Source organism: Xiphophorus maculatus, chromosome 12 (assembly GCF_002775205.1).
Source record: "Xiphophorus maculatus strain JP 163 A chromosome 12, X_maculatus-5.0-male, whole genome shotgun sequence".
In the NCBI taxonomy this organism is placed as follows: domain Eukaryota; kingdom Metazoa; phylum Chordata; class Actinopteri; order Cyprinodontiformes; family Poeciliidae; genus Xiphophorus; species Xiphophorus maculatus.
This window is the reverse complement of record NC_036454.1, coordinates 7,688,299-7,710,541: the sequence shown is the minus strand read 5'-3', so window position 1 is coordinate 7,710,541 and position 22,243 is coordinate 7,688,299. Positions and strand designations below refer to the sequence as shown.

The 22,243-nt window shown below is 36.4% G+C and overlaps 1 protein-coding gene across 3 annotated transcripts in view; it reads left to right on the top strand.

Annotated features, from left to right (window-relative positions):
* The window catches only part of LOC102222437 (collagen alpha-1(XXVII) chain B-like), an 81,756-nt gene that overhangs the window by 19,035 nt on the left and 40,478 nt on the right, over positions 1 to 22,243 (top strand). For all 3 annotated transcript variants that reach the window (XM_023343772.1, XM_023343771.1, XM_023343773.1), the window contains exons 5-12: positions 524 to 577; positions 6,145 to 6,198; positions 6,280 to 6,333; positions 15,272 to 15,316; positions 17,157 to 17,210; positions 18,399 to 18,443; positions 19,619 to 19,672; positions 20,141 to 20,185. In XM_023343772.1, coding sequence (XP_023199540.1) covers positions 524 to 577; positions 6,145 to 6,198; positions 6,280 to 6,333; positions 15,272 to 15,316; positions 17,157 to 17,210; positions 18,399 to 18,443; positions 19,619 to 19,672; positions 20,141 to 20,185 — 405 coding nt within the window. The remainder of the gene's footprint in view (positions 1 to 523; positions 578 to 6,144; positions 6,199 to 6,279; positions 6,334 to 15,271; positions 15,317 to 17,156; positions 17,211 to 18,398; positions 18,444 to 19,618; positions 19,673 to 20,140; positions 20,186 to 22,243) is intronic.

The following is a 22,243-nucleotide window of genomic DNA, read 5'->3' as shown; positions in this document are numbered from 1 at the left end:
TTTCCAAGCCATCTGAACATGTTTCGGGCTTTTTCGTTTTTGCCTGAGAGGATTTTTCCATGCTCAACATTTCATTCGCGCTTCACACAAGCACCCGGTTGAAAGGAAAACTCTTGGATTGATGTTGAAACTTTGATTTTTCAAATATTTCCACTTTGTCACTGCTTGCAATTGTGATCTTCTCAAACCACCAGCAAAAATAAAATAAAATAAAATAAAAAGCCCTCTTTTCTTCTGTGCATGATGCTAACATTTCAGATTCCTGGTAAAATATGTAGATAGAGTGGTTATGATTTGTTAAAGAATTAGGATGAAGATAATCCACATGCAATAACTTTACCTGCAACACACACAGTAGGCACCTTTACTCAAACCAGAAGGACCTCCCAGGTTACAGTGGAATGACAATAACACACATGTAGCATGTAGCATTAACTCCTTCTTTGACCGAGAGTCTTCCAAATCATCCACATGATCATCATCACCATGTGTCCTCCAAACTCATGCTTTTCTTTGTTTGCAGGGCCCTCCTGGTTCTCATGGAAACCCTGGTCATCCCGGACCACAAGGAGTGAAGGTAAGGACATAAAAGTGTCTCCGATTACGTTAACACAACATTTTGCAATACGCACTACATTAATGTGATCCAGATTACTCTTGCTTAGGTTTTTTCTTTCCAAGTTGAAGATGAAGCTGATTGCAGTTTGGTTTCAGTTTCCACAATCCAACTTTAAATTGTTCTTAAGTCTGTCATTCCTTTAAAAATATGGCTTCTAATGAAAGCAGTCTTGTGCTCTGTATGCAATTATAGTTATAAATGACAGGATAATAGTGGGGATTTTTTTTGTTCTTCCTCTCATCAAAAAAAAAAAAGAAAAAAAAAACTGGAACTGATGATAATTTTTTTCTGACAGTAAGCATTTCCTTGTTTTTCATGCAAAGAACCACAATGACGCTCTAAAAAGATTACATCAGGGGTTTTTCAGGATTGTTTTAGTTAAGCAGTTGTTTTAGTCTATTGCTAGCCTGTTTTTGTAAATACCCTTATGTGAATGTCTCTTGATCTGTGTCCAGTAAATGTGTTGTACATCTGTCAATATATTCATGCCATGCAAAATCTGACTCAGAACTGTATGAGAAAATTAGTCAGCTCTTAGGAAGAGTAAAATTGCTGCACGTTTGTGCTGTTTGTTGAATATCTTACCAACCTGAAACCTTTATTCTGAACTATACAGTCAGAACTGAGACAGATCAGATTGTTTATATTATTGTTGAATCATGAGATATTTATAACTTATAGAATGATTTTGATTTACATGATCAATTAAAAAACTGGTCTGGATTTTATAGCTAAATCACTGTCTAAAGTGTACACAACTTTTTGAGACTTTAATGTGAAAAGGTTGCCAGAAATAAAACAATCAAATATGTCAGAGGGAAAAATGTAAAAAGCAAAAAAGCTGTAATTTCCTTGCATATAGGTATGCACACCCTTATACTGATATTTTGTCTATTTAATCTCATTTAATTAAAACATCCTGTCTTGTTTAGCTCAGCTGTTTGATTTTCCAGACTATCTTTATAATTGCAATATGGCAACAACCTGCTGTATTCTCCTTTAGTCTGAATGAAGAAGTACGGTCACAGTACAAGAAAGACCTCTTAAATGAAAACATAATTTATTTGTTAAAATCTTTCACAATTGGTTATGGTCCAAAGGAACCAACCTGGATGTCTTGGGCCATAATCCCAAACAGTGTGGTTTCATAGAAACAACAGTCTGCATCACTAAAAAGATCACCACAGAAAATTAAACAGGGTATTGGTAGCATTATGCTGTGGAAGTCACCTTTCTTCAAATAAACTTTATTTATTGTTAAAGTGGATTAAATTATGAACAATTCCAAATACCACGTAGTTTTGACTCAAATCTTTCAGAGAGGTTTTAGTAGTTTTTATCATGTAAGTGTATGAAAAATAATGGGTTTTCCAGAATGATCAATATAAGATAGTAAATGTTTCATTAATTGTAGAAAAAGTGTGGAAATTATTTATCATGACCTAATTTTTTTAGATCCCAAAAACTTGTAACTTTAATTTTGAGAGCCATGGCATTTTTACGTTCTGCCTGTACCAATGCAAAAATTAAGACGCTTAATGTTTAGATTAGTTCTAATAGTTTTAGTCATAAACAAGGCTAATTCAATTTGTCCTTCATTTGTTGAGCTGAAAATTACTTCCATTTTGAGTTGTGTTCTTGCATTTCAAAACATTTAAAACAGGACATTTAGTGCCCAAAGGTGTAGCAAAAGTTTATTGTGCGTAAACATCTAAAAACACAGAATGTTGTGGTTCCAAGCCGGCAGCAAATTACAGTTGCACCGGTGTTGTTTCTTCTTTTAAGGTTCTATTGTCATGTTAAACCGGTTATTGTTCTGTTTAGGGATATTTTGAATGGATTTCAGGCATTTTGATAATATTCTTGTATCTTCTCCTAAGTTTGGCTTCTCTGTTAGCTGCTTTTGTCCTTGGAGGTCATCATTACCTCATCTTGTTCCTAATTCAACTTGGCACCGCTCGGTACTCCTCGACAGCCACTCAAACTCTTTTATATACCCCTTAGTTCTCTCTGTTCCTTGTTGGATTCTTGTTGTTCTCTGCTTGTCTGCCTGCCACATTTTACTCTCTCAGGAAATCCATGCTCTACACTGACCTTGTATGCTGTGCAGTTGGAGTCTTCCTTTTTTTATTTAGAGCAGCAGTAATATTCAAGCCAGAAAGCATGCAAGGAGTTGAGAGAACACTGTGGCTTAAAATGCACTTCAAATGCCTTTCCTATTCTTGATTCACTAAAGTTCGGGGAGTTCAATAATGGCATTGTTACATCAAACTCACTAACACCTCTTATAAAGATGTGCAAAAAGCTAGATGATTACAGCTGTCCCAGTAGGGGTATTTTGTCTGAAATACTGATCTGAGTCATTCAAGATAAAGGGTTTGCCTATACCTGCAAATTAGTGCTTCATTAAAGTTAATCAAATTATGTTTTATTTATTCCAGAAGAGCAAGAAACTTAAAACTGAATTAAAATAACACTGCATTTCATCAGCATTACCATATTCACTCACCAAGAATGTGGTGGGCACTGCTGTCTCTGTCTGTTTATGACCTTCTCAATATCCTGACGAGGATATTGACCTGCAGATCAGTGTTAGTGTGAACCTACAAAATGGTTAAGAAAGCTACAGAAATGTATCACCTGAAACATGCATTGCTTCATCAAGTTTGTATTCACTCCCTGTGGAGCCATTTGCTGAAGCGCTAGGCTAATGTTAGCATGCTTTCTCTTTGTTTTGATAAGACTCATTCATAATCTGTCTCATTATATATTTGTAAAGTGGCAAAGATAAACTTGAGTCTTTCTTTTAGCTTATTTTGGTCACTGTTTAGGCTTTATGTATGAATGGGTTTGGTGAGTTTTTTATTTTTATAGTCTTTTCTTGGGGAACACCTGCCTTACTTGAATTAGTTTATTATTACTATTCATTATTAATAATAAAAGAATAATATATTTTTAAATGAGGGCAGTGAAGTACATTTTTAAAAATGGTTAAATCAAACTTTTTAAATGTGTTTTCAACAAAATATTCTTAAATAACTTTTATGTTATATAATGTTATACGGTATAACTTTAACAATGATGAACATTTTCACAGCAGGAACCCTAAATAGGATAAACCAGATATTGTAAATAAATAAGCAAAAGGAGCCTGTTTCTGTGTTTTTGTGTCTTAGTCATCCAGTGTTTGTGATTTTGCTCACTTTGCATTTTTGTGGTGAACCCTTCTTGGCTTTCTGTTGCTTTCTCAAAAGGTCATTCGTTTCTTTTCTGGGAGAAACTAGCGTTTTTTTTTCTTTCTGTCTCACTAATTTGCATGAACTCAACACAGCCTGCACTCCAGCTGAGCACTTCTGTCAACAGGGAGGTATTTTTAGCCTGCCATAAGAAAGAGAATGTTCCTCTAGACAATGTCACTCACTGTTTAACTCAGTGAGTGATCAATAAAAAAAAACCATTACATTTCTGCTTTTCAAATTATTTCTACAAGTTGAAAAATCATAATTAGCAGGTTCTTCGGGCTTATTTAAACAGAATGTGCTCTTCTTTTGTTCATGGATATGTGCTGAGCGACTTGATTTAATCTGACCTATTTGCACACAAATTTCAAACTGCAGACTGTCTGCTTGAACACAGATCTCTGGATTTATAAAGCTGACCCACACAAACAAAACCGCATAAGAGTTAAAAGAACTTTATCTCCCAGATTTCATATGTAATTATGATATATTTTTGACTGCATCATTTTTCAATTATCTGGTGCTATAAGTAGAATGGCTTTGAAACTATAAGCTTACCATGGGCCTCTTGAGCGGCATGCTTTTCTTGCAAAGTCTTTTCTTGCAGTACAGCCATGCTCTTTCCATTTTCAGATGATAGTTAAAAAATGCTGTGCAAGATTTACAACATTAGGAATATTATTTTATAACCTAATCCTGCCTTAAATTTCATCACAACTGAATACCTGTCTTGCTAAGTGCTGTCTTTGGTTTTCAAAATGATGTTTGATCACTCGTACAAACTTCTCAGGTCTCCACAGATAAGAGATAAAATTACACACAAGTGAACTATTTTTTTTTTAATCTGAGGGAATTTAGTTGCACTTTATTTTGTTTTAGGGTATTAGAGAATAAGTGCACTAAATACAAATACTTGCCACAGTTTTCTTATTTGCAAAATTTAATTTAGTAAAATTCTTTACTACTTTGTGTTGGTCTGTTTCAGAAAATCCTAATTAAATATTTTGAAGTTGGACCGTAATTTCACAAAATGTTGAATATTTCAAGGCTTCCAAATGTTTGCAAGGCATTGTAAAAGTTCATTGAACAACTGCATTGACAATGATTGAATTACACAGGATTTTTAGATACAAGGTTTACTTATCTTTCCTGACATAAACATTTTAGACAATATATTTGAGATGAATACCCGCTAGGAAAACAAGTATGCATACGATTCAAAGCTTTTCAGCTTTTTGTTACGATTTCAGTTTTGATTGTTGAAATTTATGAGTAAGATAAACACAAAATAGGGCAAAACTGTGAAGTAAAAGGAAAAGGGTGGGCAGTTTTCAACATTTTAGACAAATGCAATCTGAAAAGCATTGTCTAAAATCCGATGCTGTTTGTTCTCTGTCAAACCTTTCAGGCCTTTGTGGAACAGCTGCGTTTATAGTGATGTTAAATTACACACAAATGAACATCTGTAGACAGTTTGTTGCATTTATTTTATTGAGTGGCATTAGAGTAAGGGGAATTGATTTCAAGAGCACTTTTCCAAACCTTTCAGGTTTTTTGGAAGGGATATACAATTTTTTTTAAAATAATTTTTCTTGCACTTCACAACTATGCGTTACTTTGTGTTCTTATGATGGAATTTCATGCAGAATTGACAAAAATAAATCGGGATGAATGGAGATTTTTGTGTCAATTTCATCAGCCAAAGATAACCCACTCATGACCCTCCCCAGCTGCAGGATTGTGTGAAATTCATCACAGTACGGGATGATGAACTTCCACAGTTGTGTGATTTCATTCCAGTCAATGCAGTCCTGTAGCATTTTTATTTGTGTTTCTATTTTTGCAATAAGAACTCACACAGGAAACGATCTGGTCCTGCTGTTGTGTTGTAATTGCTGAGATTACAGGGAGGCTCCTTCACCAGAAACACTGGACCTTGAATGCTGACCCAGACCGCTCTGACAGGATTCCCACTGCCCGAAAAGGGAGAAGAATGTTCACCATTACTCCCCATCACTTCTTGCTGGCCTATTGTAAACTGAGTTACGGGAAGGAATAAACTGACTGTTCATTTGTGTAAATACAAGCACTGGATTCCTCCAATAAGTACAATGAACTCATTACACTGTAATAGTGTTAGTAGAATGTAAACAGCAAAGTTTTCTGCTCCTTCTCACAAGAAATATTGTTGCAGTGCAGAGAATATTCAATAAACACCAAATCCTGTTTGAGGAAATATGTTGTAAATTTTGAAAACATAATAATTCTTTGTTGTTTATCTTGTAGGGACAAAAAGGAGATCCTGGAATGTCACCTGGTCAAGCCCTGAAAGGACAAAAAGTATGCAATGGTACCATCTTTAAAAAAACAACTTGACGTTGTTATGACATTGTGTGTGTGTGACCTAATTGATATTTTCAGGGAGAACCTGGTATGATCGGCCCACCTGGACCACCCGGCCAAGATGGACGAAAGGTAAAAACATTCAAAGTTAACGGATCTTATGTGTGAGTAAGATTTCTCAGTCTAGCGACATAATTTCAGTCATAAGAAATGAATTTTCTGCTTGTTGAAATTAAGTAAACATACACTGCCAACTTGTGATGTTAAAATGGTTCAGCCAAATGAGATCGTGTGGAAGCTGAATGATCATAACATACGAATGAATTATCACACCTGGAAAAAGTTTAAAGAGGATTTGCTGTCTTACATGTAAGACTGTAATACATCATCAGTATAACAGGCTTCTGATTTTCTAAAACATCTCAACTGAAGTGGATTACTGGGTGAAAAGTTTTACATGCCGTCTCCAAACGTTATGTCACTCGTTCCTTGGAGAGCTCTCCTCTGAAAAGTAGGACAAGTTTGGAATGTGTCTCAGTTCTGTGATGTGATCCTTCTCATGATGTAAAATATTTGACTTTCTCTGCTTACTGCTGAGTTGCTGCTGCAGAGAGAGAGAGACGTTTTGCAGCAGTGTCCTCCATGGTGTTATTTTATCACTGGCCTTTTCCCAAGCCCCTCACAGTAATTACAGACATCAATAGGGGATATGCCTGTTGGGTTTTTCTATCAAGCATTATAGGAAATGACTAATTTTGTTTTTCCATTAAGGTTGTTTTTCTAAATGATTTATTTTTTTTAAATTTTCATCTATTTTTTTGCTTACCTTAAGCACTTTTTGTATTGCCTTGTTGCTGAAAATGTGCTCTATAAATAAAATTACCTTTACCTTTTACCTTTACCTGTGTGTAAAACAGAAGATCGGTTCTTACTAAAGTTGAAAACCTTGTTAAAGGGAGGTCATGCAAGTAAACACATCCCTAAAAGGATAAGTAGATCATCCCAGCAGCCTGATGTTGAAGTCAATTTTATTTCTGTAGCACCTTTAAAAGTAACAAAGTTGACCAATGTCTTTGTTAGTTAAAATACATGCAGTTACAAACAAACATAGTAACATTTACAAAAAAAACAAGCAAAAACAAAGAGGACAATATATAAAATGCCTGTTAGGAGTCAAGCATAAGTCACAATAAAAGCTGGTGTAAATTAAAAATAAGTTTGAAAGTCTGATTAGACTTTTCAATATCAATTGTCAGGTTATTCCAGAGTCTATGAGGCTGAATCGTCTTTGTTTGGATTTCAGCTCTGCTGAGAGCATCTGGTTGGTGATCTTGTGCTCCTTTAGATTTAGACAGGTCAAGCAGCTGGACCAAGCCGTTATAAACTTTAAAGTAAAACAAAATAACTAGACAATCAAGTCCAAATTATGGAGTATTTGTTCAAATTTGCTTCCTTGTGACTGTGCCCTTCCTCTTTTCTAATTTTGAGAATTTTAATTTCAAATCTGTCTATAAACATTTCAACTACAAGGATATAAGACATAGTTCTTCCAAAAGGGAAACAGATGATCAAATACAGTATTCCTATGTACCCTGTTTTCACTTAGTGTTTGAAAATTCTGTGTTATACAACCACTGACATCTTGTAGACAGCTAAAGAAAGCATGAAAATGGGGAAACAAGCATATGATTTAAAAAAGAAATAAACCTGGATGTCATCAACATAAAACAGAGTACTATATTCCGATCTTTTCTCTCCAGCTAATAGGAATAAAATAAATCATCTTGGTTCTGCTGAAGATTAGCATATACATCGTTGCTTGCAGCTGTGTTTGCTCTCAGTAATTTTGTTTTTTTGGATTATTCCCAGTGACAGAAAGTTCCTATAAAGCTAAATCTTGCTGCACCTGAAGCATTTGCTTTTTAATTGTCCATGCAGCCAGTAAATCTCTGGACCACCTGATAGATCTTTTACACAGAGACTTCTAACTGCAGGGGAGCAATGGGAAGGAAGGGAGGAGAGGATGTTAAGTTATTAACCAAAGGAGCAGGATTTCCAAATACAATAATTTTGTGTGAAGCACACTTATACAGCTAAATGGAGGTCACAGTGGGTGAAAAATATCCAGTTTAAAAGAGAAGTAAATCTGAATGTCATCAGCATAGCAATCAACTAAATGCTTGCACTTCCTGCTTTAGTTTTATTCTACAGAGTTGATTTATCAGAAGTTTTGGTTTATTTATTCTTAATCAGTTTGTTGAACATTTAAATGGTTAATATTTTTGCAAAAATGTTGGTAATTTTGTTGGGTTCCTATGCTATATGACTTTTATTACAATGTGAGAGGTTGTGGTTGCTTGATTTTACACAGAATTCAAACTTTCTAAAAGATACACTTTAAACACAGAAGCATTCCTGTTGATTCTCCTTCTCATTAAAATGTTTTAATGATTCTCACTAAAATATCCTCACTCACTTTCTCCCAATCAGATTAAACTTTTCTTTTTTACAGAGTTTTCCTAGCTGGTAAAATACTTTGTTCTTAAGTATGTGAATAGTTAAAGCTCTTTAGACATTAGTAGGCTCAGAATTGAATTGAAAGTGTCTGGTGGATAAAATGAGACAGAAGAAGGGAAACTTTCAATAAAGAGAAATGCTGATGTTTTGCAAAACAGCATAAATAATTATGACTGAAACTAAACTTCTTTTTAATTACGCTTGAGGGTTTGTGTGTTTTGAAAGCTGCTGTCAGAGTCAACCCTGGAGGAGATGGAAGCAAATAAAAAGAAAAGGTTGTTGCTGGGTTAGGATTTAGATACCGCATCTGTGGTAATTAAAACAAAAAGCATGACAAAATGAGAAAATCTTTGTCATTAGCGTACTGTTTCCACAGAGAGACTTTCTCGTACTATTTTAAATCTATCCTCAGCATAATGAGGTATTCGTGAGTTCTCCAGCCATTTGTTATGCAATCAGACGGAGCTGACAGGAAAAAAGTTCTTCTATTTAGGAACGTAATGGGAAGTATTATGTTAAAAAAGAAAGGATCACATCTTGTGTTATGACTCATGGAACATGGAACCATGGGAAAAGGCTGATAATCTCCTGACTGATTCATGGTCAGCGTGGGCCTTTACTGGACATGGAACATCTTGTTGCTACTACGGTCTTGTTGGCTAGGTTTCTCAATCCACTGTTACAAATCTGCGTTAGCCTGTAAAAATTCATCTTTGCACAAGGATCAGCTGACAGCCATTCAGCGTATTACAAGTCTTATCCACCTAATTAAAACAAGAGAGATCCACTTGGCTCTGAGCAAGGCCACCAGACACCTCCTCGCTTGCAGCTGTTTCTACTCTCAGTATTTTCTTTGTTTAATCATTCTCAGGCACACAAAGCCCCCCATAAATCGGAGTATCGCTGAAATTCCACCAGATGCAGATGAAACTCAAGCATTTGCTTTCTAGCTGTCCAAGCAGCCAGTAAAACTTTGACCCAATGCAGCATGATAGATCTCTTATTATTGAGTTTTCTGCTCAGAAAGTGGCCCACCGCCAAAAAAAAAGTCTTTCCTCACTGTGGGAAATGTGTAACGATGTAATGGGAAGGTTGCCTGGGAGTCATTCAGTGGTCTGAGCTGTAAAATAGGAAAGGACTCGTGTATGTGTGTGTGTAAAATCCAAACACTGTGGAGAGTATTACCAATTCTGGACCATAGAGTCCTTTATACAGCCAGCTTAAAATTTTGGCAGACTGAAATAAAACTGTATTTTTCATGAGGTGTGCAGTTTTTCTCCCTGTCCTGCTCCCCAGTTTTGCAGAGTCAAAGCTGTGTTTGCTGATTGATTTATGAAAGCGAACAGAGAGAGGCCTGCCTGTTGGGACTGGGGCTTTGTGTCACATTGAAAATAAAAATCTGTGTAAAGAATAATGCATTATTTGTCTGACAGGTGTAGCCTGTTTCTTCTGCTGTAGACGGGGGAGACAGTGAAGCTGGCCCAGTTTGCTGGTGGCAGCAGGGTTGCTCTTTTGTGATTCAAATTGATAAACAGCAGCTTGAAGTTGTTCACATTTTGTCACATTACAAACTCAAGCTTCAGTGTATTTAGGGGGGATTCATGTGATCGGCCAGTGTGACATAATGATCTACTGGCTCATTTGCACATCTAGAGACAGAGATTTTTGGCTATTTATCCTTTTCAAAAATAGATTAAGCTGACTCAGATTTATTTGAGTGTCTAAAAAAATTGTTTTCAAGTGTTGCCAGAAATTTCGGCCAAACTGCATTTGAACTTTGATTGGTCCATTCTACAGGATTTGATCTTAATCAGTTAATATTAACTCTAGCATGTTGGCTGTAATGTTTAGTTTGTTTACGCTTTGTTCCACATGTTTGCTATGTCTTCTACATGACTTGCAGCAAACGTCTTCATCCTACGGCTTTCATTCAATGTTGGCTTTCTTGCCACTCTTGCTAATAATTGCCAGACTTGCTAATAATTATCAGATTGATAGATTTTGCAGCCCAGAGTTAAAACCTAATGCTGCTTTAACCTCCACAGCTTCCTCCCTGAACTGTTTGCTGTGTTCCTTGGTCTCTATGATGCTAGTTGTTCACTAATAGAATAGAATAGAATAGAATAGAATAGAATAGAATAGAATAGAATAGAATAGAATAGAATAGAATAGAAGTACTTTATTCATCCCAGCAGGGAAATTACTTCGCAGTTACAGCATAGAGACAAGGCACAATAATAACTACCACTGAGTAGTAGTTGTAGATAAAATAAAAATAAAAAATAAAATATTAAATGCTATAAATTGTAAAAATATGAAATGCTGTTAATATAAAAAGCAACTTAAGAGCAGTCCTTGCAAAGATTAAAAAAAAATGCAGATATGTATATGTAAATATATGTACAGCAAGTGTGCCACAGTGCAGTTGTGCAAAATCGGACTGATTAGTGCAGAACAATGGTTTAGCTTTTATTGTACAGTGAGATGGCATGTGGCAGGAAGGATTTCCTGTATCTGTCCCTACGACAGCGGAGCTGGAGCAGCCTATGTGAGAAGGCGCTCCGCTGTCTGTCCACTATGTGGTGGAGAGGGTTCTTAAATTACACACAAGCAGACTCTACTCAGTAACTAGATGACCTCTGAAGCCATTTGTTTTCACCGAATTGGATGTAGGAGTATCAGAAAAATGAGGGTGAATACAAATGCACAACGGGTTTTTAGAGTTTTACTTGAACGGAAATGAAAACCATGTAGCATTTTGCTTTCACTTCACAATAATGCACTACTTTGTGTTGATCTGTCAAACAAACGGAAGTGTAGTTGTAAAGCGTCAGAATGTGTGTAAGTTAAAGTGATAGGAATCGTTTTGCAAGGTTCTGCATGTGAAAATAATACATTTAAATGAATACATTTCCTTTATTTTCTGCGTCACATTTGCTCACAAAAACACTTTCGAGTTTTCCAAACTACTGCATCATTTTTACCTGTTTGCAGATAAACAGCCAAAAAAGATGGACTGTGTACAATCTGACTAAAGTAATTAAAATTCTTGGCACGTTGAAAAGAAACAAAGAAAATTGTTGCCTGCTCTTTCAGTGTGAGGGGAGTGTGGAATCAGTTGTAAGCTCTTTTAAAAGATTCAGGCCCAATTTCTTGTTTTTGCCTTGCACCTCCATTTCGATGGATTACAGTGCCTCTTTTCTTTTGGGGATCAAGGAGAAATGGTCATTCGGCTGTTTAAATGGGCCCACAATGTCCCGACCCAAGGACTCCTTTCAAGAGGGGCACCTTATTTTTGTCAAGAGGAAAAGTAAGGCCAAGTACGGGATTGGTTATAGTTTTTTATACTTTTAGCAAATGCTTTGAGTATCTTTGTATTTTTGTTTTTGCTTTGATTGCCTGATATTGATCTATTTTTTCAGTTAAATGTATTTTTGCAGTGAGTAACTAAAAATGAAATGACCTTTTATCTTATTCTGAGACATCGACCTGTCAGGATGATTTTTTTCAGCAGCTTCCTGCCTGTCAGTTTCACTCTGCTTCAGACTTTCAGATCTGCCTCTGTGTCCATCAATATTAACTTTCACTGTGAAGTCAAACTATTTTCAAACCAAACCTACCTCTCAATCAGCACCATTTTACTGTGAAAGGCTGAGACAGCCATATGGAGGGAATAAAAGTTGGTGGTATGAGTGTTTTAGAGCTTCCTGGCCTTCCATAAGCATACTATGCATGCACCACATATGCTTCCTCTTCTGCGAGACACTTGGAAGCAAAGGCTGTTAGACTAGAACAGCTTGCAGCTTATATAAACTATCCTGCATGTTGTGTGTCTGTTGAATATGATGAATAGGATCAGCTGAGTAAATACTGATGTACTTCATCATTTAGATCAGATGGTGGAATGACGTGTGAGCTGCACCTGACTGGGATTGCCTGAAATAACTCCATGATGTTGGTGTCATAAGTACAAAATAATTTTTAAAGGCAAATGTATACTTCTCAGGCGGCGCAGCTTCAAATAAACTACGTAAGGTTTCATCTCGACCTGCAGTTCACAATGACTCTCTGTAGATATCAAAGCCAAGTCAAGTTTATTTGTATATTTCAGTGACAAGGCAGTTCAAAGTGCTTTCCATCATGAAAACAACAAACATGAGTTATGAAACAAACAATAAGCATTACATTTTGTCAAATGCCATCAAAATCATACCAAATGTACTATTGATCAAAGGGAACTCTAAGCAGGTGGGTTTTAAGCGTTGGGTTAAAAGAACTCACTGTTTCAGCTGTTTTGCAGTTTTCTGAGAGTTTGTTCCAGATATTAATGTGCTACCCAGACTAATCTGATATATGGGTTTCAAACATTCAATGTCTGAAGACATACAATATGTGATAGACTGAAATGATGGTTTAGGTGTTAAAACTGTGTAATTTTACTACTACTGATAATAATACCAACAAAGATGAGGTACAGGATGGTCCACTGTTGCCGTGCAGCTAAAGTTGGGTTCTGATCCTGGCCTGAGGTCTTTCTGCATTCAGTTTGCATGTTCTCTGTGGATATTTCAGCCACCTCCCACGGTCCAAAAATAGCATGGTGGGTAAATTGGTCTCTATTTATTTCCCTTGGGATTAAATGTGTGTACATGGTTGTTTGTGCTGTGTGTGTGCCTCTGTGTGGCCCTGTGATGGATTGGCAACCTGTCTGGGGTCTACTTTACCTTTGGTCCAATGACAACTGAGCCCTGCATGGATAACTGGGTGTAGATAATTGATGGATGGAACAGTAAAGGCAAAGCAGAACATCTGGAACGTCCTTGTAAAACATTTGCTGCTGCATTAGAAACATCACCAACAATTTATTGCCATAGGGAGCATGAATGCTTGGTACGCATTGAATAAGCCACTGTAGTCCAAGTAGTTATTTCTGTTATTCATACTGATGGTAGCGGAAAGACAGTGCAATCCTGCTGTGCATTTACCCTTAAAAATAAATATCTGCATGCAGGTGAATGAACGGCCTAAATGAGAGAATATGCCCCTCTCTATTTGGAAACCCAACAATGATGAGAAAAATTCCCCATAAAACATGCAACCAATGGAAAATACTGGCAAGCACTTAAAAAGTGTAATCTAATACAGGCACACTGTGTGACACACTGAAACCCAGTTTAGAACAAAAGTGCTTAAGGAGCTTTTTCTTCTACAGTGAAATTGAACGACTAATAAGCACCAGCTATGATTGTGACTTTCAACCCTGTCACAAATCCTTAAGCTTGTTTACATTTTCCTAACGTTTGGATCTGTCAGTCATGTACTTTTAAGAGCTGAAGTCTCCTCTGCAGTCAATAATTTTAGATATCTCACAGTTCATTCATGTAAGAACATTTTAATATGATCCTCTTAAGTACAGCCTGCTGACAGGATTGCATGCTTTGTATGACATTATTGTCTACGTTGATGCTACTTTTCCAGCCTTTTGCCGCCTGTTGTTTACTCGATCTGCTGCCGACAGGCCGACACAGCTGGCGGCTAATGACTTCACACATGAGAGGACAGCCTTGTTCATTCCTCAGAGATAATTTCACATCTCTATCTTTGCTACTTGTGAGCCTTGATTGGGAGAAGATTAATATATTTTATAACCAGCTGGTAGAGCCATTGGAGATCACAGGGTGTGAAGATGACCATTAAATATCCTTCTGGGTGTCAGGTGTTACTGCCTAATTAGTTTACTGGCTTTATTAATTTTAAGCAGAGTGCAGAGGTGGCAGTTAATAAGCAAACACACCAATAGCTGAGCTGCTACAATTAAAGTCAGTATAACTCCTGTGTAAATAGTAAATAACTGCTTTATTAAGGACTGCACAGTCAACACAGCTGATAAGTGGTCTATTAGTTTAGCAGCTGTTAAATTTGTCTTACCTGTGCGGCGTTGTAAATGCATCTCTCCTTACTTTATTAAAGTATTTGTTAGCAAACAGAAGCTCCTCTTTTATGGGAAAACGTAATTTTCTCCCATGCAGTGGTGACTGTGGCACTCAATCGTGATGGTTTCCAGTATTGTCATCAAAACGATGTTTGTGTTCTTCAAAACACATTTTGAATGGCACCTTCTTTTTCTTGTTGTGCCTCGTCTTCGGTGGCTCACCTTCTCTCACAACAACATTGTTGGATGTATACAAACCTTACTGTTGTACAAATCATTTTTTTTGATATCTTGAATGTGTTGAATGAGAACAGGAACAAATATGGATTAAGCTTCTAAATTGATTTTAAATGCAAAATGAAGTCCAAGTTTAACAATTAGAACTGCAGAGTTCTGGTTTGATGGTTTGTTCAGCAAAGTGTGATTTAGATAGCATCTGATCTTCTTGAAGAAGTTTCGCAGCCAAGAAACAAGAAAAGAAGTCCAGTTGTGCTTTGCCTAACATCAGGACATTAAAAGGGTTTATTAATGCACTTCACAGTACCTTTGTAAAAAAAAAATATATGAAGACAATTCAGACTTGTAAACAGCTAAGCTATATTTTTTTTTCTTTATCAACAGGGACAAAAAGGCTATTCTGGTTCTTGTGGTCATCCGGGCGAACCTGTGAGTAAGCTTTATTTTAATTGATGCAAAAGGTGCTTCAGACGTTCTCTGCAACAAGAAAGCAGCTGTTGCTGCTATAAATGGAGAGACGTCAACAGAGATGGGACATGTTTAATCCCTCATCTGAAGACTCTCTGTGCCTGCAAGAGACAAAATTGATATAAAAGAACCACCAGTAAATTATTTACAAATTAAAATAGAAAAATAAGTAGCTTTTTTTTTTTTTTTTTTAAAAAGGAGTCAAATCATTCTGACAAGCTATATGTAGTTCACAGGCAGTTGTTAGTATCAGCAAGAGATTTTTGGCTGAAGAACAAGTAGGGCAAATAGTTTGAACATCAAGAGTCATTCCTCCTCCACATTATCCTCCGTCTCTTCTCACCACTTTCTAAACTTGGCGTAATCTCTCTTTTAAGGAATGTGCTGTCTCACAACCAGAATAGGAAGAAATTTCTCCTTTTATTTTTTAACAAAATTATATATTTTAGGTTAATTATGTGTTTAAAATTTTTAACAACTCACAGTTCCTTCTCAGAAAGGTTTTGATATGCCTTGTTAGGCAGTTCAGTTCCTGCCTGCTTAAGTGTGTTTATTTGTGTATTTAATGGCCTAATATGTTAAGAAAATTTACTGGATCACTGTGGAATAAATTACATGTGTTCCATAACCTGTGGCTCTTGGACAGTGTGTAAGATTGTAGGGTTTGGAGCTAGACAGAAAGGCAAGAACATGCTGGGATTTGTTGCAAGGCAGGGGAATGTTTTAATTAATGGAAAACCGGATCGGGAGCCAACTAACATGAACAACGACTGACCAGATGTTCCAGGGTCAGGCCGGATTCTGAAGATGCTTTAAAGGTACAGCAAATGCTCACTGGCAGCCCACCGCCGACCCCACAAAACTTAACACCAATCTTTAATATCATTACAGAACATGACTTGTTCTTTGCTTGAGCTTACGGGTTATTTTCCAGAACCTGCAGTTAAGGCACTTTAATGTTTTATTTCTGTAATTCGAAGGTTACTTTTCTGGGGCTTAAAGGCTGTATAAAAAAAATCCCTCACTAAATTATCCGTGGTCTTTTCTCCCTATGTTTAAATCTTTTGCGGTATAAACGTTCTGTTATTTCTTCCATTTGATATTTCAGAATTTTTGTGCCTCTTAGTGCATGACTCACTCAGTTTTAAAAGACCACTGAAACTGCTGAGACGTAACCGTTGCCAGCGTATGTCACAAATGTGGTTAGCTGTAAAAACAGCCTATAATTTGTGGCATGCCTTCACTTATTGACTTTGTTTAGATTTTCTTATAAACAATATGTAATATTAAACATTCCTCTCAGAGAGACGCATTTACTTTTGTCTTGCCACAAGGAAGGAATGACTCATGTGTTCATCTGTGCATTATTGAAAATAAATGGATGAAAGCCAAACTGTTCCACAGTAGTCATGCCACCAAGTGACTTAACCACATTGTAATCTCACTTGCTGTCAGAATAAATAGTCTGAGTGGCAATATTTTTTTGTGGCGCCTCTTAGACAGTATTGAACGAAAAGCCTTTATTGAAAGTTTGGAGAGTTTAATGAATGGTGTAATATCTGCAACTGCCAATTGTTGCAACACAAACACATCACGTATTATCATCAAATTTTATTTCTATCTTTGTTTGTTCTCTGTTACTGCAGTCAGGCTAAAAGAGAAGCTATCTGCACATAAAACATTATTTTCCAGAAAACTGCTGGCTCCTTCTGCCGATCAGCTGATCCTTCTTCTTCTCGTTTTCCGCCTTGATCCTTGTCCTCTTCTACCTCTGACTTCTGTGCTGTCTTTATTTCCACAGGGTGAGCAGGGAGATGATGGAAGCCCTGGGGCCAAAGGCTATCCTGGCAGGCAGGTGCAGTAAATCTAGTGTTGCGGTACTGATTGATCAGGGACAAACGCGCACTTTCACACACACACACACACACACCCACACACACACACACACACACACACACACGCACACACACACACACACACACACACACACAGAGTGAATAAAAGTTGGTTATATTTTATATATTGGTATTTCTTCTTGAAATTTAGTGCTTCCTTTGGCTTTTCAAAATTGTTTTTTTTTGACAAGTAAGATAAATAAAAATAAGGATAAATAAAGTCCAGAAGTCCTTGCAATATTAATGTGTAAGTTATTGTTTAGCACAATACAGACAAAATATCCTTAAATTATCCTCTCACATAAATATTAATCATATTTTGACAATTCCAAATAAAATGTTTCCAGCGTTCACATAAAAGGAACAAGAACCAGAGCAACAGTGCTAAGCATGAAATCTCTCTCTGGAAATTCCAGGACTTGTTAGAAAAATGTCAAAGGTTTCCAAAGTAAGCACTACCCCGAAAGAAAGAGAGTAATAACAGTGTGACTAATGCCACAGCTCTCTGGGTACAAATAAGCTTCCTCTGTCCAGTTCGAATTGTGGGCGTCATCTTCTGTTCCAATTCGTTGTAAAGTCTTTAACATAAGAAGTCAGAGCTGTATAGCGTTACAGTTCCTTAACATTTAATGCATGTTTTGTCTCAGCTGTAAGCAAAATCCATTAAAATATTTGGATGACTACCGACTTCTTTTCAAGATTATGATATAGTTTGGGCGCAAGTCACTGTACTTTCTGCTTCATCATGCACACACTGGAAGGTGTAATGGATTAGGTTTTAGCACCCCCTACCATTTCTACATTATGAATCACTCAGGCTTTTGTGGCCATCATTATGATACTCTGGTGAGAACTGTTGCTGTTTTGATTGCAGAGAGAGAATGGTGAATTAAATTAAGTTATCTATAGATAATAAAGTTGTAGATGTTGTAAACTAAATGCAGTGATACTGTAAACTGTGTACAGTCATTATATATTATTATTATTATTATTATCAGATGTTTCAAGGGCTTAAATTTGAAACATTTTATTGTAATTTATTCCCATGCATAATTATTTTTATCATATTTAGATTTTTTTCAATCACAATAGGTAAATCTCTTTTGATATTTGCATTGACAGATCTGTTTCATTGTGTTTAACCTCAGGGTTTGCCTGGACCTGTAGGGAAAACTGGACCAGAAGGTGTCAGTGTAAGTAGATACTAAAACGATATCCAGTGTTTTTGTTGTTTCCTTTATTACAGACTGTTTAAGATCCGAACCTGAAATATCTCTACCACACTAATGACTATATAATTGGTTGTTTGTACTTTATGTAATTGTTATGCCTCATTTAAATAAAATGTGAAATGTTTACTCTATGCCTGTTAACCCAGTGTAGCCACATAAAACCTACATAATAACAAACATTTACAATACTTTGTAAAAGGATTCATACCCCTTGAACTTTCTCATATTTTGTCTTGATTATTATGCGATAATGCAGCATAAATTAGTACGTATTTGTAAAGTGGAAGGGGAAAAAAAATACAGTTTTCAGAACTTTACAGTTTAAAACCCTGAAAATGTTGAGCCAGTTACCTCTGATATCCCTGTGAAAGTTTACATACCAAAAGAAATTTGATACTGAATGTGTAGCTGGAGATGAAGAGGAATAGTTTCGAGCAAAATGTGTTCATGTGCCAGAATGGCCAGAGTCAGACTCATTAAACCGGCTGTTCATGGATGTTTTCCACCCAGTCTGTCGGAGGTCAGGGTTTTCTGCAAAGACAAATGTGGAAGGGTGTCAGATGCCGCATGTAAATAGCTGATAGAGACAAACAATAAAATACCATGAAGTCTGATTGTAATATTACAAAAATGTAAAAGTTCAAGGTTGTGAATACTTTTACAACACATTGAATTTGACATGGGTAAATTCTCAGTGATAACAGTACACAGTTGGGTTTTTTTCAGAAAATGATTCATAATTTTTAAGTAAAAGTAGAGTAGATGAAATACAATATGCTGTTACCATTTCTACTTTTCTGCTGGTTAGGTTTTACACAAAGATCTTCAGAGATCCCTGATGCGAGGGTATGTGCCCTTGGACTACATCGTGGAAGCCAGCACCATGCAGTCCATGGGCATATACACTTACCTCAAGGCCTGACTCCTCAGGACTTCAGCCTGTCTCAGAAACCTGGCAGAACTGTAACAGATGGCAGAGAAATCTGCGTTAGTTGTTCTGATATAACTCACCCTCCTGAACAATGTCACCTATCTTTTTCTTACTCCCACTTTGTCCTTTTTTATCATCCTCTTTTTCATTTCATTTATGTGTGCCTTTTCCATTTCTCTCCTCCATCTTTTATTCATCTCTCCAGGGTCACATTGGCGTCCCAGGGCTTTTTGGCTTTCCTGGTCCTGATGGAGAGAGAGTAAGTATTAGTGGCTGTGAGCGTCTTGCCTGCAGGGTTGCATTGTGGCAGTCCATGGGCCAAATGATGAAATAGAAATACATTTCATTGTTGCAGAAATGAGACACTTGAGGCAGATTTTTACCAAACTAGAAATCTTTAAATAGTGTTTGGATCGGACCCTCACACCACAGCCTACATACAGTGGTGGATAATTCTTGAGTGTAGAAGATGGATATAAATTTATAGAAACCCAGCTATAAATCAAATCCACACCATCAAACCACTGAATCAAAACAAAGGGATTCATGTGACTTTATCGCATTTTTTTTTTACTTTAGCCGAAGTGAATAATGACCAAATTACTGAAAGCAGGAGTAAAAGTTGTCTTTGTATCTGAAAAAACAAGTGTTATTGTTTTTATCATGTGTAAATTTGTCATTGTTGACTCTCGCAGCCTTCATGCTCTGATTTCTGTCTCCTTTACAGGGAATTCCTGGTGTGCATGGGAAGAAGGGCAAGATGGGTAGGCCGGTAAAGTTTTCTCTCAACATACTTCTCATTGTTAAGGCAGCCTTGTGGCAGTGAATTTGTTTGTGATCTATGGGATATAACAGTAATGCAGTGATACTGTAAAGTCTTTCAAAATACCGCTCCTTAGGCCGACTCTTTGATGGTAAACCCCTTTTGGCTTTTCGAGTTGATATGCAGAAAATGGTGCTGAGCAGCATGTTAATGCACTGGCTTGTGGGGAATGTGAGTATTTTGAAGAGGCATGGTACAACCGTGCAAAAGTATTCATACCTCACATTTTGCCACATTATAATCTCAATATATTTCATTGGGATTTTATATGATTGACAAACAGAGAAGTTAATAAATCAAAGTCATGCTATTGTATGTTTTTTCTTTTTCTTTTAAGCTATACTGTTGTAAATGTTTGCAGCTGTTTTCAGGATTCTTTATTCTGATACCCCTAAATGAAATTCAGTGTGATGTTTAGAAGTCACCTTGTTGTATTCAGATTGTTTTACTCTGTTAAAATGAAGTGCAACCTTGCAAAGTGTCCCTGCTTGCAGCTCTTTTGTGAGACCTCAGGGGTATTCATTCGTTTGTACTAAACAGCTTCGTGAATGTTAATGGGTCATAAAGGTTCATGTGTCTGCAGTGCATCGTGGTTCTTGCTGAGTTTCAGGAACAACTTGGCCCATTTTATACTGGAGCTCTGTGATTCATTTTCTGTGCTTGGCCTTAATGACAAAAGTTTGTATTTTTGAAAGTTTGGTTATTACCAAACTTTCAAAAAAGTTTGGTAATTGCCGTGACATCTATTTGTCTGTATGTATGTATGTATGTATGTATGTATGTATGTATGTATGTATGTATGTATGTATGTATGTATGTATGTATGTATGTATGTATGTATGTATGTATGTATGTATGTATGTATGTATGTATGTATGTATGTATGTATGTATGTATGTATGTATGTATGTATGTATGTATGTATGTATGTATGTATGTATGTATGTATGTATGTATGTATGTATGTATGTATGTATGTATGTATGTATGTATGTATGTATGTATGTATGTATGTATGAGGATGGAGTAAGAGCGCTCGCTGATAGAGCGAATCGATCGAGCTAGCGATCTAGCTATCTGATCTAGCTAGCTATCTCTCTATCGATCTATCTATCTATCTATCTACTATCTATCTATCTATCTATCTATCTATCTATCATCTATCTATCTATCTATCATCTATCTATATATCTATCTATCTATCTATCTATCTATCTATCTATCTATCTATCTATCTATCTATCTATCTATCTATCTATCTATCTATCTATCTATCTATCTATCTATCTATCTATCTATCTATCTATCTATCTATCTATCTATCTTATGGGTTTGGCTCTCTGGTGACTTTACCCACAGTCAAAGAAAGTCTGATGTCATCGGCGCCTGGAAGCAAACTTCCCATCATTCCTTGCTAACGCGGAAAAAACAGTAATGTTCTCATGGACACGTGTAGAAACGGGATACTTCCCATGCGCTGTCTGGTAGTACATGATTACTAAATATTGTTACGCAATTATGGTCTGTGACATATCCTGAGGTTGAAAAGTATGCGTGTAATAGCCAAGTCATGAGCATGCTGTTTCTCTTCCTCTGCAGTGGAAAGCAAAGTCTGGTGTTTTCTTTCCTGAGTCAGGAGTAAAGTGGAAGAGAAAAGAGATAAGAATGGAAAGTTGTTGTTATTCAGCAAAATGTGCTTCTAGAAGATGTGGAAAAAGGACATTTTAAACTGATTTTATTTGCTGGGTATAAAATCTTCCTGCGATAGTTTCTATAGTCAGCTCTGGATTTATAGCTTCATAAATGCTTTACAAAAGTATTCATAAGTTTTCACATGTTGTCACATTTCAACCACAAATGTGTTTTATAGAAATTTTATGCGATGCACATAATAGTGCAAAGTTGAAGAGTACAGAAATTCTATTTTTTACAACCGAAAACCTGAGAAGTTTATTTTCATCCTAGAAGTTTGACTTTTTCCAGGATTGCCTCGTATTTAGCTCCACT